This window comes from Oculina patagonica, chromosome 12 (assembly GCF_052425735.1).
Source record: "Oculina patagonica isolate OP01 chromosome 12, crgOcupat, whole genome shotgun sequence".
Classification (NCBI taxonomy): domain Eukaryota; kingdom Metazoa; phylum Cnidaria; class Anthozoa; order Scleractinia; family Oculinidae; genus Oculina; species Oculina patagonica.
The window spans coordinates 21,970,826-21,989,088 of record NC_135769.1 but is presented as its reverse complement, the minus strand read 5'-3'; the positions used below and the strand labels follow the sequence as shown (position 1 = coordinate 21,989,088).

General features: G+C 36.3%; 2 protein-coding genes across 4 annotated transcripts in view; both read right to left on the bottom strand.

Annotated features, from left to right (window-relative positions):
* Window positions 1-4,345, bottom strand: part of LOC144633667 (acid-sensing ion channel 2-like) — a 30,262-nt gene extending 25,917 nt beyond the window's left edge. Inside the window, exons 1-4 of one of the 3 annotated variants that reach the window (XM_078492512.1) lie at window positions 2,412-4,134; window positions 1,811-1,961; window positions 1,438-1,497; window positions 177-327 (exon numbers count right to left, since the gene is read on the bottom strand). In XM_078492512.1, the coding sequence (XP_078348638.1) occupies window positions 177-327; window positions 1,438-1,497; window positions 1,811-1,961; window positions 2,412-3,365 (1,316 nt within the window). In that variant the 5' untranslated portion in view covers window positions 3,366-4,134. Of the gene's footprint in view, window positions 1-176; window positions 1,498-1,810; window positions 1,962-2,411; window positions 4,135-4,209 lie in introns of those variants that run through there. The other 2 variants (XM_078492516.1, XM_078492515.1) reach the window with 2 other exon arrangements.
* A 2,474-nt stretch (window positions 4,346-6,819) lies between these two features.
* LOC144633670 (acid-sensing ion channel 2-like) lies at window positions 6,820-16,929 on the bottom strand. Its single transcript, XM_078492519.1, has 7 exons — window positions 16,759-16,929; window positions 15,263-16,220; window positions 11,567-11,717; window positions 10,183-10,242; window positions 9,502-9,652; window positions 9,015-9,106; window positions 6,820-8,521 (listed from the first exon to the last, which is right to left on the bottom strand). The coding sequence occupies exons 2-7, from the start codon at window positions 16,181-16,183 to the stop codon at window positions 8,373-8,375; spliced, it is 1,524 nt and encodes a 507-aa protein (XP_078348645.1). The 5' UTR covers window positions 16,184-16,220; window positions 16,759-16,929; the 3' UTR covers window positions 6,820-8,372.
* Window positions 16,930-18,263: the final 1,334 nt, after the last annotated feature.

Genomic DNA, 18,263 nt, shown 5'->3' with positions numbered 1-18,263 from the left:
TACCTTTCAATGCTCGAGGACATTGTTTTTAGTGAGATACTTCCATAAATCTATACATGTGTGAACAGCTACAATATGTAGTATAGTTTGGTTTGCCATGAAGTTTTCGTATCATTATAGATCTAAAAATTAATAAGTATTTATTTAAATAATTACTCTTTATGAAAGTCACTTACTGCATGTAGCTGGCACTGACGTTGATCTTAAAGATATTACGCAATATTTTCATTATCGAAATATCAGGGAATTTGGAATACGAAACACGTGATTCATACTCCAGTTCTGAGCACGCGTTGTTACATGAGCAGTCTGTCCGTTTGACGACTTCTGAAAGTTTTAAACAAAAAAACGCACTGATGTAATTATTATACGCGACGTTATATCACTTATCATCTGACTTTATTTAGACTATTTATTTATTCAAGGAAGGGGGGGGGGGGTTGAGGAACTTGCAAATGCAAACTATTCAGACAAGCTGATAACCACTAAATTTGATGAATTCTCCCAAAATTTAACCAAAAGCGTTTGAAAGTCAATTTGTTGTATGTTCACCAAAACTTTGCAATTTCCATGACAACCGATCACGGATGGACAACACAATGTGTTCCAAAATTCATAGTCTTTACTCCACTGGTTGCATAAGTTTTTTTCCGCCTAAGTTAGCAAAACTTTATCAAATAATTGGGCATAATTATCATAGTACTTAAACGCAAATTTGAAAAAAAAAAATGATAGTAAAAGATTTCAAAAGATATACTAACACAGGATCAAAACTTAAAGCACTTCAGTAGAGGACATAGCGTAGAGGTTAAATAATGGTAGGCTGCATTTATATCTGCTACAGGAAATGCATGAATACAATGTTCAGCCGGCGCGCGCTCGCAAACATAGTCGGTTTCACCTTAAGTGCGAAAACGAAAATAAATAATTAATGTTCGTTCATCAAACAGTTTTGAACAAATGGAGCATGGGCCGTTTTAAATTTTCGCCATTTCTCGCAAGTAGTAAGTTTATTTTACAACAAAACAATGAATAATAATGAAACGTAAAGATCAGTGTACTAAAGCAGAATTTTAACTGTTCATTTACAGTTTCTTTAAAATACTAACAAAACTCGGTATTCTAGTAAGTCTCTTAGTAGTACTTAGTCAATTTCAATATCAATTTCAACAATAATCAAAGTACTCCTCTTGTACACTTCAATACTTTTAAAAGGGGTTAGGGGTGGGCACTTATTCGAAGCTGGGCGCTTAGTAACTTTTCCGACCTTCAGGGTGGGCGCTTATTCAAGGAAAGCCTTATTCAAGGGCGCTTAATCGAATAAATACGGTATATACTTTTCAGCATCGCCGCAGCATGGCAATAAGATTCGATCAATTAATACACAGACACACAAACGCACAAACAGACAATGGGAACACATATCTTTGTTCTTACTCTTAGCTCTCTCCAAGCATCCAAAGTCTTGAAAAGAACACACAGGCAACTGCTTCACGCCTACACGTACACGAGTACGGAAAATAAATCATATATAATATGAACTGTAAATAATTTATATATTTTTATGATCTTGTGTATTAATTTTAATTACAATTTCGATAAGATATTCCATTTTATTTTTTCGGGAAGGATTGGGTAGGGGTTAATTGAACGGGTGGAGGAGGCTGTGGACATGCAGGAACAATTCATTAAATGAGAAAGTAATGTCAATGACAAAAACAAAACCAAAACCAAATTTTACTAATAAATCTATTTCAAGTCGAATTCAAAGGGTATAATGACTATTCTATTTGAAAGAACAAAATCTCACCCGGAAAACCAGCCCAGTTGCATCCACAAAAATCTGACGTCATATTTGCGTAACATTGATACACACAAGCGTCCTTCGTGTAATTACCAAATCCCGGGATTTCGTTCTGACTGCTGCAGTTCGTTTTAAAGGGCGCTTCAAGTCTTATGTGCTAAAATAGATTTGAAAAGTATGGGTAAGTTGTGAACAATTCAAGTAAGGGAATTATGCAAAATGCTGAGATTAGGTATCGTTTCAGGCTGAGATTAGGTATACAATCCAAAATGCTGAGATTGGGTATAATCCAACGCTAAGATTGGGTGTAATATAGCTATTGAGGAAGATGTTATTTAGTCAGTGAAATAAGCTGCTCGTTTTTTCCGAGTAACTTGTGTCAATGGCGAAAAGATACTCTTCTAATTGTCTTTCTTCTTTTAGCTTTAAATATACCATCCTATATATAAACCGTTGTACCTCAGCGGGATGGTCATTTCTTCAAAACGTATTCGAGCGTTTACCTGACATAAAAGGTAACGTTTGCGTCGGGCCAAATAGCTGATACCGCGGGAGCTTATCTTGGTTTCTGTAGAATATGGGATACGACATTGACAAAGCAACTTACCTGTCTCAACTTGACCGCAACCGACGTATGAGAACCAGGAAAGATGTTAAATCCATTATTTCGGTTAACATACGTCTTTTGATCGTGCACAATCACTTGTAATCCCGTTGAATAATCACTAGCAGTACTCTCGTTTGTTTGAACATTGAGAAGGATACTAAGGCCGAGTTCGGGACCTTCCATTGTCGAGTTGTACAAGCTGGAGTTGTTATCACCAGAGTTGAATGTGTAACAAATGCCTTTGTCTGTAAGGATGGGAACAAAGTCTTTTTCAGAGCATACTATTTCAAAAGAGAAAAGACAATAAAGAAAGAACATGCCAGTGATATCGTGTCCGTATTTTTCAAGAAATTGTTCAGGGTTAAACAAACGCTCCGATGTGCGGTTGAGAACGTTAATGATGTTCTCTCGCGTTGTGGTATTACATTTATCTACCAGACCATAACCAAACGGGTGATAAGCACACAGCAATGCTTGTCCACAAGTGAGATTTCCACGAACTGCACGTGTCTCACTGCATCCACTTATATTTAGTCCCAGTTTTTCAAAGTTTTCATCATCGTCGGCCATGTCTATCTTGGATTTCATGAACTTGTTTAAATTGCAGATTGTCACAGCGGGAAACTTCAAACCATCTGTTGGCGTTTCTTGTGAAATTACTGTTTTTATCGGTCGCGACATAAATTTTTCCAAGCTCGTGGTCGCATTATACATATAGGCAGTGGCAGAAGCGCAAAGAAATATCAACCATGTTGCTCGCCTAAGAACGGAAAGCCCACTTTGAACGACGTATCTTAAACCATGGAGAGTAGTGTTTGAGGCAAAACATTTCCATTTAGAAGAGAATGATAATTTTTCGGACTCCACTATTTCATTTGAAGAATTGGTAGAAGGGTTGGTCGGTTGTACTTGCGTAGCCATGGTAGTAACATATGCAAGCAGTTGTCTCTGCATGTACGTACATGTACGTAGAGAAAAAAAAATAAACCTTTATTAAACTGTAGCTGTCTCAGTAAACTCCTGGCTTAAGGCTCTTCTTAACCTGAATAGGCCATAGTGGGATTTTTAAATTAAACGTCGGCTCTACCATATTTCAAAGGAATAAATAGCAGATTTGCATAACGCATGCAATTACCATGTGCGTTTTGCAAATCTAGAAACTTTGTTACTTCAGTATTAAAGCGCACCGCATATTTAATTTAAAGTAGGAGATGCTGAGGAATTGCTGCCAGACATTTTAAAATTTTAAATTAATTGTTGAATTTTGTTTTTTAGTTTTTGAAACAGTTATTCTAACCATGAACTTGACTGAGCGATGTTAATTAAACCTTACTGTAACCTTGGAAATTAAACTCCATCTACTGTATTAAATATGATTCGTTTCAAACTGATCTATCACCTTTTTTGTAATATGTTCAAATATATTCATAAGAACTTGAACACTGTTAATTTTGGAAACTTCAGATTAAAAAACAAAGTTTGTACTTACAGAGCGGAATAATAAAATTAAACGAATCTTATTAGACAAGTTCGTTCACGGGTTCACAGTTGAGCAAAGTGAGACGGCGCCCACTGCGGGCGAGTTAGTAAACGTGGATTTAATCCTTCTGATCTCACTTCTTATTTAAAAAGAGCTAAAACCGAACGTTGCCGACTTGGAAAGTTAGTTTATGTAGTATTACGTTACATTTGTTTTTAGCATTTTGTCGGTCATAGTTACCTAGGAAAAAGATTATTACCATACGCATAAAGCCAATTTGGAAATTTTCCTATAAAAATATGGGTTCTAAAATATTACCTGGTATAACGAGGGAAGGTTTTCCCTTCTGATGGCGGTAAAAATGTTCCGATCTTTTCAAGCACGACAGAAAAGCACGACACCTAAGTAATTTTTTTGCGTGTTTAAAAATATATTTTAACATCACCTGCAACTTTCACATAAATTGTATTTTACTTTTAAATAATTAATTCCAAAAAAGGAGATTTAGCCAGTCTCTTCTCCAAACACCGATTGTCTAATAAATTTACATTTCTTTACCTGCCCAGCTTGAACAGTTTTTATTACCTTCAGAGCAAACATCATAACGGTCATCAAAGGAAAATTTTTCTTGATTTGGATTGCTAATACTTAGTGAAACCCGGTACACAAATTCTTGTTTTGGTCAACCCCAAATTTCTCGGAAGGTCACTTCAAATAAATTGAACTGGAGTATCACTGAAGCCGCCAATATATAAACAGAATTGTTCAAAAGTCCAAATATGCCCATGCTAAGAAATCCATCTTTGGGTTTAACCAAAAGCAGGAGCCCATGGGCTCCTGCCAAAAGCTATAGCATAAAATTATCGTTTAAACTTTTAAGGCATACATTTCTCTGATGCATCTCTTTTTAAAATACACTCTTTTTTACTATGTGGATCTCAAAGTAATTATATATGTTTGTTTATTGTTATTTTAATTATAGGTGGCCAAGCTCTCAGTATTGTATTATGAAGCCTTTAAACTGCAAACTAAAACTAAACTGACTGAAGATTTTAATTTATAGAGGATGGCACTAAATAGTGAACAACACTATATTAGTAAACTTGTGTTCCTCTAATTAAGAGCTTAAAACTGATGTGTTTTTATTCCAACATTCAATATTCTTTAAAATAACTTAAACTGCAATTTAATATACACTCTCTAAATATAGCCAGGCGCCTTTGATATTGGTGAAGGTTCTATCTAATTCAAGCCAATGCAGAAGAAAACCTCAGTGATGTCTTATTTTTTTAGTTAGACTTCTGTGCCCCAAGACTAAAATAAAATGATTTGGTCGGTTTTCTCAAATATAATGCTATTATTCTGAAATCGATGCCATTATAGGAAAGCTGCGGAGGCAGGTAAACCAACTAATGTAAAGGTCTCATATCACACATCCGTACCATTCTCATAAAGTATTAATGCAATAAGTCAGTTTGCTGCGGTTGTGAAATTTGTTTTATCCAGAAGGTATATTAAATAATGGAATAAAATAAAAACATTGAAATATTTAAGACGGAATGTTTGGCTTGTGTGTAAACATAGGAGGTACGTTTAATTAAAAATAAGCAGGAGGTAAGATTATTCCTGCGTGTTTACTTTTTCTGACACAACAGCTTAAAAGTCATCAACAAAATTCAATGCCTTTTTAAAAGGCCTCATGTGAGAATGTTTATTATAACTGAAAATCAAATAAAGTTTTAATTTCAGATAAAAATTGTCACTTTCAGAAGTTGGAAAACGTTTAAAAGGGTTAAGGGCCCATGATAGTAAGTCGTTGTTATGTTACGCGGTACTAATTATTTGATATTTTTAATAGCAAACCAACACTTTATTAACAACACAAACTATTTCAAAGATATAATAGATTACTTAGTAACTTAAATTCAAATACTTGTAACACTAACTTACAAAACTTAACTTGATTTAACACAACACGTACATACAATATCTACATAATTACATTTTTATGTCGATTTCGATTATAGTTAGTGAATACTATCAATTAAATTTAACGTGTTAAGCATTCCTCTTTTTTTAATTATTTCAATTCGAAGATTTTTTGATAAAGCCATGAAATTATATTCTAGCGAAAGAAATAAAGTTTTTCTGTTGATATAAAGAGTCCAACCTTCTCCATGCGGCTTTGTTTGGGAACGTGAGGAGAGTTTACGATGGCGAATTTCGGGTTAAAAATTGAGCTATTTTGAGACTCCAACCACCTAAGCTAATTTTCTTCTTTTTCTCAAAGTAAAAAGACTTCTGGGGGGAACAAACTACATGAGGTTTCTTATCTACTTAAAAGCCATTAATGAGCAAAACATGAAGGGAATTGATTTTTTAACTTCTATCACCTAATGCTCGGTTTTTCCTGAAAGTCTCTCTTAAAGCCATTTGACATCTAAAGGGATCCCGGGGGGGGGGGGGGGGGCCACTCCCCTATATGGCCTATACGGGGACGTGCCGCTGGATAGGGTATGGTTTTTGACTCCTCCGGTCCTGAACAGGGTATATAATTTCAAGCTCCTCTGTCCTAAACAGGGCCTGAAGCTGTCCTAGACAGGGTATGGCTGCAAGACTGTCGTCCATGTATTTACATTGTTTTCGCTTTCGCTTCAATAAAAATTATTTTATTCGGCCGGATAGGCGTTTTTGCATTTCAATGCTTCAAACATCGCGTATGGGACGCAATCATCATAAAGCGTAAATGATTGTTGATGTTGTCCTTTGTCCTAAATAGGGTCTTAGAATAGGGGGTGTTGTCCTACACAGGGTAGGCATTTTAAGTTTTTATTGTCCTAAACAGGGTCAGGGTTTCAAACCTCCAGCGGCACCCCTATATCTAAACTTAGGTCAAGTACCCCCCACCCCCCCCCCCCCGGGAAAGGGATATTCAATTTTCCGTTTTGTCACTCAATCAACCATTTTTAGGCACTAAACACCGGGTATTTCTTTTGTTGAAAAACATGACTGAGGAAGTTTTGATTAGATAGTAAATAAGACGACTAACAATTCAAACAAGCAAAGCTTTAATTATTGTAACTTAAACACGTATTATATTGTTGAAAGCATATGTACATGGATATTTTACTGGTTGTGTTCCAAATATCAATTAAACTTTTATTTTACAACCCATCGTGTAGCTGGTACAGTTGTAATCAGTCACTCAGGAGCCAGGAAACTTGCCAATTAGTAAAAAACGGCATGCATTACACATACCACTTAGGTATAGACATGCTTTGCTCTTGGTTTTAATCCAGTCATACATAGACTGCGGGAAGTCCCTCTTTTTTCTTACTGCCTCTAAATTTACCACGGCCATTCTTCTACTTGCGCTCTTTTCAAGAAAAAAGAGTAACTGCTCTTAATCTAAGCCAAACATAAAATCCATTTAACTTCTTAAAATAGGCCTAATTATAATGCAATAACTTTTCAATGCCCACAAAATTTGCTTATAATAAGTAAACGCATAGTAGTACAATAATGTTAAATACTGATAAACTGAATTAATGTGGCTTTTTTCAAATGATTTAATCTGACTTCAAAATGTATTTTACCTGCATGAATAAATACAGCTTCGTGTAAATTTATTTTACAATTAGTTAATGTGCCATTTTAAATTTATGTTATATAACTAGTTAATGTGGCATTTAAAATACAATTTTTAACATGATAATGTTGAACTATAACTTGTAATAAATGCGGCCCCTTAATTTTATAACCCCTTGTTAGTGCCAACATTTGTTAATGGCAGTGTGTCTAATGTTTACAACCAATAAAGTCAAAACATTAATAATATGCCAACAAATATTCGATAATACACAAGTACTGAAGAAACGATAAATTGTCGTTTTGCTCTACACGGGAATTCAACAAACACCATCATGCAAGATGTGTGTCATTAATGACAAAGCTCCCTCGTCAGTCTACCAAATAATACTATACAATAACACATAAATACAAGTAGCCCGGGGGAATACCCCCTATAATGGCCTATACGGGGAGGTTCCGCCCGAAAGGGGTATCTTTTTCAGGCCTCTGGTATATAAAAGGGAAAGGATTTCACAAGTTTGGGTATACGAAAGGGTATGGAAATTTGTCATTTAGGTTTTTCAAAGGGCCTTTATTTAAAATATTTCGAACAGATGCACTTCATGGCTGTTTTATTTCAACCTATTAAGCGCTATATGAAAATGACAAGAAAACGTCGTGTTCTAAGTCTATGCCATGTCTTTCAGGTATAAGAAAGGGGTACCTTTTTTTCAGTAAAAGGTATACGAAAGGGGTACAATTTTTGTCAAAATGGTATATAAAAGGGTAAGGCGTTAGAGCTCGGGGCGGAGCCTCCCCGTGCAAAATGTTTTTGAGTACACTCCTCCGCCCCCCCCCCCCCCCCCCCCGGGACAAGTAGCAATAAAATTGTCGTTTAGCATCAGAGTTGGTTAATAATAACTGTCATTGGGTTCGGTGTTTACATCCGTGGAGCGCTTCTTTATCTTGGACATAATAACTTCCCATAGAAAGTCGATGAACTCACAGATCGTCAGTATACTGCATCCAAGAAACAAGCCCATGTTGCCACCAAGCTCACCTAAAATAATATATAGAGAAAACTTTTGTTTTTAATAGTCATTTCTTCTGCCAGTATATTGGCCGGGGATTGTTCTTTTTTTTATCTCTTTGACATCTATCGTTGGAGTTTGTATGTCGGTAACGCATGAGATGATACCATATATACTAGTTATGCAACGCTTTCGAGTGGTATACTATGGAATATCCCACGAGTCACTTGTATTTTCTCGGTATACACACGAGCCTTTAGACGAGTGTGTATACCAAGAAAATACAAGTGACAAGTGGGATATTCCATAGTATACCACGAGAAAGTGTTGTATAACTATTTTATACCATGCCATAGAAAATACGCTTACTAAATTTCGTCGAGAATACAATCGCAGTGCACGATGGGAAGGTTGGGTTGAATACCGTCGAATATACAACGGCTTCCCTGTATTCTGATTGGCTGTATTTTCTATGGCATGGTATAAAACTGTATATAGTACAGTTCTGTTTATCTCACTCACCGAAAAGGCTTTCTGGTCCATAGCTTGGAAATTCTTCTCGCTTTTCGTATGCCAGATGTTGAAAACCCACTTGGAGAAATACGTAGTTCTCTCTACATAGTGTGTACAGGCAAAGGTAAAAAAAAAAAAATCAAGTTCATGTTTCAATATAAGTCGCAAGAAGAGAAACATTGTTCAAACTACCCATCGCGCCGTTACTTGATATGAATGATTTGAACATTGGATAATGGCGGATAGATACAAAGTCAGATACAAAGGCGAGACACAACAAATCCGTCCGCCCCACCCACCCAACTCATAAAGCAAGAAAAATCTATAAAAATAAATAATACCTTTCAATGCTCGAGGACATTGTTTTTAGTGAGATACTTCCATAAATCTATACATGTGTTTGAACAGTTGAATGGATTGCCATTCAGTTTTGGTATAATTATAGATCTAAAACAAGTATTTATTCAAATAATTACTCTTTATGAAAGTCACTTACTGCATGTAGCTGGCACTGACGTTAGTCTTAAAGATATTACGCAATAGTTTCGTTATCGAAACATCCGGGAATTTGGAATACGAAACACGTGATTCATATTCCAGTTCTGAGCACGCGTTGTTACATGGGCAGTCTGTCCGGTTAACGACTTCTGAAAGTTTTAAACAAAATAACTCACTGAAGTTTTTATAATACGAGACGTTATATCACTTATCATCTGACTTTATTCAGACTGTTTATTTTTTCAAGGAATGGGGGAAGGGATTGAGGAACTTTAAAAATGCAAACCATTCATTCTCCCAAAATTTAACCGAAAGCATTTGAAAGTTAATTTGCTGTATGTTCACCAAAAACGGTTAAATAATGGTAGGTTGAATTAATATCTGCTAAAGGAAATGCATGAATACAATGTTCAGCCGACGTTCCCAAACATAGTCGGATTCACTTTGTGTGAAAACGAAAATGAATAATGTTGGCTCATTGAACAGTTTTGAACAAATGGAATCCTCGTCCGTCTTTAACTCACTAATACACGCGGGCTCAACTGCTGTTTCTTTGTAGCATAAAATTTTTGTAGTTTATTTTTTTTTTCAGAATTGCCGCAGCATGGCAATAAGATTCGATCAATCAACACACAGACACACACACAAAGATTATGGGAACACATTTCTTTCTTCTTACTGTTAGCCTGCTCCATGCACCAAACGTCTTGAAAAGAACACACAGGCAACCGCTTCACACCTACACGAACGCGATAAATCGTATATAATATGAACTGCAAATAATTTATATATTTTTGCTATCTAATTAATTATTTTATGGGGTTGGTAGAAGGTGTGGAAATGCAGAAACAATTTATTTAAAAATGAGACAGTAATAGGTAATAAGTGACCCATTAACCAACTACTTACTTCGAAGAGAAGGGGGGAGAGCAAGTTTTTTTTAACGCGGGGGGGCTTGTAATATAAAAAAAAAACAATATAAGTAACTGTTGACAAGCTGCAAATGAATCTTTTGCCGTAGTCTCGAAATTCGATGTATAAGAAAATCTTTTTTCTGCTAACATGTCAGTAAACCCCTTCTTTCTGGTGAAGGGGCGTGGAAGTCAAATGTCTTTGAATGAGGTAGTAGCTGCCATGACTACTAGTCGTAACATGACTGGCATTCTACTGTCTAGCAATTCATTCGTCGAGAATGCAGCTTTTCAATGACAAAAACAAAAATTATTAGTAAATCTAAGTAGAATTCAAAACGGTATAATGAATATAAATTGGCAATGTGAATGTTCTTCCAACATCCTCAGCTCGAAATTTGGGCGCTATTATTGATCAATGTTTTAACCTTGAGGAACATATCAAATCGATTTGCAAGTCATTACCACATAAGGAATCTAGCCAAAGTTAGAGGGTACATTGATGTAGAGAGTGCCAAAATTGTTGTTCATGCCCTTATTACTTCGAAATTGGATAACTGCAACTCCCTGCTATATGGTCTTTCACAACATCTACTTTCAAGATTACAACCCGCTCAAAATACAGCAGCTCGAATTGTTACACGTACCAGGAAATTCGATCACATTACCCCTGCGATTTAGAAGCTACACTGGCTACCTGTCCGCTATCGTATAATTTAGAGAATTATTTTACTAGTCTACAAGGCCCTCCATGGAGCGGCGTCTTCATACATAAGAGACTTATTTTCTATCTCACCCCTCGGTGAATTTTAAGATCAAGCTCTCGACACCTCCTGGCGACGCCAAAAGCCAAATTGTGGAACTCGATCCCACAAGAACTTTGATCGAGTGCTTCCATTGACATTTTAAAGAGACATTTAAAAACGTACCTTTTTAAGCAGGCTTTTAATTATTTTTATTTTTTTGTTACATTTGAACATATATTTGTAGATATCCTTTTTTTTTAATTTTTAGAGTTTTTTAACTTTTTAACATCATGTTCTTAATATTTTTAATGTAAACGCCATGAACAATTAATGGATCTCGGCGCTTTATAAATACTTTTATTATTATTCATTATTATTTATTCAATTTGAAAGAACAAAATTTTACCTGGAAAACCGGCCCAGTTGCATCCACAAATATCTGACGTCATATTTGCGTAACATTGATACACACAAGCCTCCTTCGTATAATTACCAAATCCCGGGATTTGGTTCTGATTGCTGCAGTTTGTTTTAAAGGGCGCTTCAAGTCTTATGTGCTAAAATAGATTTGAAAAGTATGGGTAAGTTGTGAAGAATCCAAGTTAGGGAAATATGCAAAATGCTGAGATTGGGTATAGTTTTACCCTGAGATTAGGTATAATCCAAAATGCTAAGATTGGGTGTAATATAGCTATTGAGGAAGATATTATTTAGTCAATTTGCTCGTTTTTCCGAGTACCTTGTGTCAATGACGAAACGATTCTCTTCTCATTGTCTATTTTCTTTTAGCTTTAAATAGATCTAGCCATTGATATAATAAGACGTTATACCACAGCGGGATGGTCATTTCTTCAAAACGTATTCGAGTGTTTACCTGACACAAAAGATAACTATGAAATGAAGTTAGGTCGTGGACAAAATGTTGGACTCGTCTTTTCGTTATTGCGTTTCGTCATTTCGGCACGCCGATACTTCTTTTCGAGTCGTCGTTTTCTGGGTTCGACTCGTCGAAATGCCAGTTCGTTTCGGCGTTTTACGAAGTTGACCCGTCTTCTCCTTGTATCACCGCTAATTGTAATAACAACGCTAAATGTAATACTAACCGCAAATGTAATAAAAATTAACTCTAAATGTAATACTAACCGCAAATGTAATAAAAATCAACCCTAAATGTAATAACTTACCCCACCGTAAATGTAATACAATTTAACGCTAAATGTAATAAGCTGACCAACCGTAAATGTAATACAAGTAAGCCTTAAATGTAATAACACGTTACTAAGGCCTGCGAATGAAGAATCTCAATGGGCTGCACGTACATGAGATGGATAACGGAGAAAGCAATGAAGATGAGGGGCCTACGAATGAAGAATCTCAATGGGCTGCACGTACATGAGATGGATAACGGAGAAAGCAATGAAGATGAGGGGCCTACGAATAAAGAATCTCAATGGGCTGCACATGAGATGGATAACGGAGAAAGCAATGAAGATGAGGGGCCTACGAATGAAGAATCTCAATGGGCTGCACATGAGATGGATAACGGAGAGGCCTACGAATAAAGAATCTCAATGGGCTGCACATGAGATGGATAACGGAGAAAGCAATGAAGTTGAGAGGCCTACGAATAAAGAATCTCAATGGGCTGCACATGAGATGGATAACGGAGAAAACAATAAAGAAGCTTGTTCCATAAAGGACCTCCCAAATGAAGTCCTTGAAATCATTATTGATTTTTCGTTGACAGGAAGCCCGAGAAACATTGTGGAAACCTTCAACATTTTAAGCATTATAAGCAAGCGATTTAGAAGTCTCATCGGGTCATTCATTGAAAGGCTGCCACGATTGTTTTTTGATCATGATGCATGCGTAGGTTACCACAGCATGCGGCAGATTTGTAAAACACGTGGGAAAGCGAGTGGCCTTGTTTTAGCAATTAAGACCATAATTGACCACCCTCAGTGGATAAATGCGTGGGTGAGACTTCTATATACTGGGATCGCCGGATGGTTCTACGACAATCGGAATATCATCTGAAAAAAATGGATGGAGAAAATAAAGAGGACCTGAACTGTCATGAACGTTTCTGTTACGGTTTGTTTTGTTTTTGTTGACGCGAATCAAGTAGCCTTATACAGTAGAACCCCGGTAACTCGAACTCTGAAGGGAAACGTAAAACAGTTCGAGTTACCGGGGTTTCGAGTTATCGGGGTCGATTGCATATTTAATTTGCCAAGTTAATAATTGATAGTTAACTGATTTTTCAGCACTTCAGTATACGGTACAGTGCAAATTGAACTTAACTTGTCAGAAACTCTAACAAGACCATACATTCTTATGATAAGAGTGGAAAATGGTTGTAAAATACGTGATCTGTTCGTTGCTCTAATCAATGGGCAACCGTGCCAAGTTGCAAGAACCGGAATTCGAGTTATCGAATCAAGTGAAACGAAATTTAGTTCGAGTTAGCGGGGTTTTCGAGTTATCCGAGTTCGAGTTAACCGAGTAAAAATGACTGAAAAGTGGGGGTCAAATCCAAGGCAAATGGCAGTTAGTTCGAGTTAGTGGGGTTGTTCGAGTTATCCGAGTTCGACTTACCGGGGTTCTACTGATAAAATGAATCTGAAAACTCTTAATAGACTGTTATTGTTGAAGGTCAAAGTTTTGAAAATTGCAGGTTTTTTACTGTTTTCTACGGACAAAGAAGTCGAGTAATCGCACTAAATGGCGAGAATACGTTTTTTCCAATACGTTTAATTATTTAATACGAATATATGATTATATATGAATGAGTATCGATGCTATTAAAGTTGTCTTTATTTAATCTGTACCATCTGTATATTTTTATCTGTTTTATCATACTACCCTCTCACCAAAATCTTTTGAATACATCCAGAAGGACTTCTAATAATAGCCCACTTTCAAAAAGAGTGTAAACCTGGGGATCAATTATGGGATCGTTTGGGGGAGCTCGCGCATTTATTTTCAACCTTGTGCGCCCCCAAACGCCCAGGCTTCCACTATTTTCGAAAGTGGGCTATGTAATAGCGCGATCCGCTGCAAAGAATGTCGGAAATGTTGTTTGCAAATGCTTGACATCAGAAGGGCTATTTTCTTCGGAAATCTTAAGAAGTTCCCAGTTAAGCTTTGACAGGAACTACACAGAACCTCAGCAATGTTCACAAAAAATCACCGAGAATCAAGTGATGCCCAGTAACCGTAAGGGAGCTTTTAACACTATGTTATTACATTTGAGGTTAACTTGTATTACATTTACGGTTGGTCAGCTTATTACATTTAGCGTTAAATTGTATTACATTTACGGTGGGGTAAGTTATTACATTTAGGGTTGATTTTTATTACATTTGCGGTTGGTATTACATTTAGGGTTGTTATTACATTTAGCGGTGATACACTCCTAAGTTCGACTCGTTGTCTTCTCCGTTCGACTCGTCGGCTGACCTCTTCGACTCGTCGTTTTTGCATAGTTGGTCGTTTTGTCGTTTCGACTCGTTGACTTTGGCAGGCTATGAAGTCAGAACGCGGAACGGCGGAACGAGAATCGGCGTAACGAACTTTTTTTTAATAACTTAATTAATTTATTGCAATGAACAAAATTAAATCAATAAATGTTCACTTTGCAGACCTGCAGACAGCATCGCAGTACCTGAAACCAATTTTTTTCTTCGCAATATCGGTGTATGTCTTATATCTTATTTGATCTCTAGACTTACGTAAAACTAGGCAAAGGAACAAAGAAGCAAACCAACAGTAAATAGTATCCCACAAAATAAATAATCCTTTTAATCCTTCGAGGTTGATCTAGAACCAAGATTTCGATTTTATTTCGAGTGAGAATTTCATGAGAAGCGCGACCTGCCCTTCGGATATTCACGCCCCAATCGAGACAATGAAACGTACAAAACCGAAGCAAGTCAGCGAAGCCGTTGGAAAAAATAGAAGGGCCTGAAAAGTAACTGATTTCGTAAGAAAAATAAAGTCACAATAGAGACATGCATGACGGACACCGGAAACCGCGCAAGAAAACCCTCTGGCACCCAGGGTGCCCCCTATGGGATACGACATTGACAAAGCAACTAACCTGTCTCAACTTGACTGCAACCGACGCGTGAGAACCAGGAAAGATGTTAAATCCATTATTCCGGTTAACATAAGTCTTTTGATCGTGCACAATCACTTGTAATCCGGTTGAATACTCACCCCAAGTGCTCTCATTTGTTTGAACATTGACGAGGATACTTAGGCCGAGTTCGGGACCTTCCATTTCCGAGTAGAACAGGCTGGAGTCATTATAACCAGAGTTGAATGTGTAACAAATGCCTTTCTCTGTGATGATGGGAACAAAGTCTTTTTCAAAGCATTCTATTTTAAAAAAGAAACGACAATAACGAAAAAACATGCCAGCGATGTCGTGTCCGTATTTGGCAAGAAATTGTTCTTCGTTAAACACACGCTCCGAAGTGCGGTTGAGAACGTTAACGATGTTCTGTCGCGTTGTAGTATTACAGTTGTCTACCAGTCCATAACCAAACGGGTGAAAAGCACATAACAATGCTTGACCGCAAGTGAGATTTCCACGAACTGCACGTGTCTCACTGCATCCACTTATGTTCAGTCCCAATTTTTCAAAGTTTTCATCGTCGTCGGCCATGTCTATCTTGGTTTTCATAAACTTGTTTAAATTACAGATTGTCACAGCCGGAAACTTCAAGCTTTTGGTTGGTGTTTCTTGTGAAATTATGGTTTTTTTTGGTCGTGACATGAATTTTTCTAAGCTCGTAGTTGAATAATAAAGATAGGCACTTCCAGTAACGCAGAGAAATATCAACCACGTTGCTCGCCTAGGAATGGAAATCCCGCTATGGACGACGTATCTTAAACCATGGAGAGTAGTGTTTGAGGCAAAACATTTCCATTTAGAAGAGAATGATAATTTTTCAGACTCCACTATTTCATTTGAAGAATCAGTAGAGGAGTTGATCGGTTGTACTTGTGTAACCATGGCAGTAGCACATGCAATCACACGCAAGCAGTTGTCTCTGCGAGTAGAGAGCAAGAAGAATTAAACATGGTTGAACTGTAGCTGCTTTTTTTTTTTTAAATAGTCCATGCCATTCGCTATATCACAATTGATAAATTAAAAGTCGTCTCCAGCATATGTTAAAGAAGGATAGGAGATGCCAAGCAGTTTTTGTCAGATTTTTTTAGTCGTTTTTTTAATATTTATATTAACCATGCATTTGACTGGGCAATGCAATTCCAACTACTGTAACCTTAAACATTAAACTCCAGCTGTCGTTAGCAGTCGTTTCAAACTAATCTCTTCACCTTTTTTGTAGTTTTTTCAAAAAGATTCTTTAGAGGAGTTGAACACTATTTTATAGTCCCTTCTTTTCATAAAAAGGGTTAAAAAATGAACGTTTCCGACTTGGCAAGTCAGTTTATATAAGTATTTACAATACATTTGTTTTTAGCTTCTTGGCCGTCATAAATACAAAGGAAAATATTGCTACCAGATACGCGAGGCCAAGTTAGAAATAATTCAAAGAAAATATGAGTTGACTTTCTTAAAGTTACCTTGTAATGAATGGCAGATTTGCCCTTCTGGTCGCAGTAAAAATGTCCCGATCTTTTCGAGTACGAATGAAAAACTCAACACCTACATGTAGGTGATTTTTCTTGTGTATTTAAATATACGTTTTAACATCTGCAACTTTCACGTGAATTGTATTTTGCTTTTAAATAATTAAATCCGATGCAATTTCTTATTAAAATGAAGATTTTTTAAGGGTCTCTTTTCCAAACAACTATTGTCCTTATAATTTTACATTTTTTGATTGCCCAGCTTGAAAAGATTTTATTACCTTGAAAGCAAACATTCCGTTATTAATATTGATATTACAGTATATATATGTAAACTACAACATATAAACAGAGTTATTCAAAAAAACAAAACATGCCCATGCTAAGAAATCCATTTCTGGGTTTAAGCAGATCCTACCGTATAATTTTAAAACTTTAAAGACATACATTTTTCAGATACATATTTTTCTAAAATACTCTCTTTTTGAAGGTGTGGATCTTAAAGTAATTAAATATGTCTGTTATTGTTATTTGCATTATAGGTGGCCAAGCTCTTAGTGTTATACTCTTCTATTGTGAAGTCCTTTAAACTGTAAAATAACTTCAAATCTGCATTACAATGTAAAATTTTGTTTTAAATATGAGCCAGGTGCATTAGAGATTTTTCAAGGTTCTATCTAATCTGATCCAATGCAAAAGAAAATTAAACGTCAATGATTTTGTCAGTTTTCGAACCTATGGCACTCTTATCCCGAAATTTAAGCGATCAGAGAAACGCTGCGGCAGCATGTAAAGCTCTCATTCGTCCGCCATTCTCATCAAATCTTAATGTAATGAGTCAGCAAAATTTGACTTGCTAAATATGAAATGTGTTTTTCTCGCAAGGGAATATTGAATAATGGAATAAATACATTAAAATATCTAAGACAAACTGTTTGGCTCGTGTGCTTCAAAACTTGTATAAACAAAAAAAGTAAACAAAGCAGGTACGCTCAATTAAAAAATAAGCAGGAGGTTAGATTATTCCAGTTCTTGTTTTTACTGCACGACCCAAAGTCAAAAGTCATCATTTCGTTCCAATACCTTTTAAATAATTCCACACGTAAAAAAAAAATAAGAACAAGAAAGTTTGTTGGGGAGCAGCAAAAAAAACGGCGAGACATTTCTTCGCGCTAATCCCTTTTTTCGCGCTTTTCGCCAACTAACCGAAAGGCTGAATCAGGCTAAAAGAGTAAAATAAAAAAAAGCTGTCGCTGTAAAAAGTTAAAAAAGAAATTACAGGATGAAGAGCTCTTTACTGCATCTTGTTGCCATGTTACGCAGTTGACTCGCAAATGCAATCTTATTTACTTTCGGCTTTCGGATTAATTTCGTTTTTTGCGCTCCAGCTGGGCAAAATTATTTTTTACAGCTATTTTTTCTATTAAAACCCGAGTATAACATTGTGTTTGTACTATTTTACTTAGATGTTTTCGCTCCAAGTAAAAGACAGAAAAGAC

What these genes read in the sequence shown, in the direction of transcription:
- LOC144633670 (XM_078492519.1), bottom strand. Translation starts at nt 16,183, where the DNA reads ATGGTTACACAAGTACAACCGATCAACTCCTCTACTGATTCTTCAAAT. An exon ending in CAACTGGGCCGGTTTTCCAG is followed by an intron (nt 10,243 to 11,566) that starts GTAAAATTTTGT and finishes GCGTTCGTGTAG; the next exon opens with GTGTGAAGCGGTTGCCTGTG. An exon ending in GTGCATGGAGCAGGCTAACA is followed by an intron (nt 9,653 to 10,182) that starts GTAAGAAGAAAG and finishes TAAAACTTTCAG; the next exon opens with AAGTCGTTAACCGGACAGAC.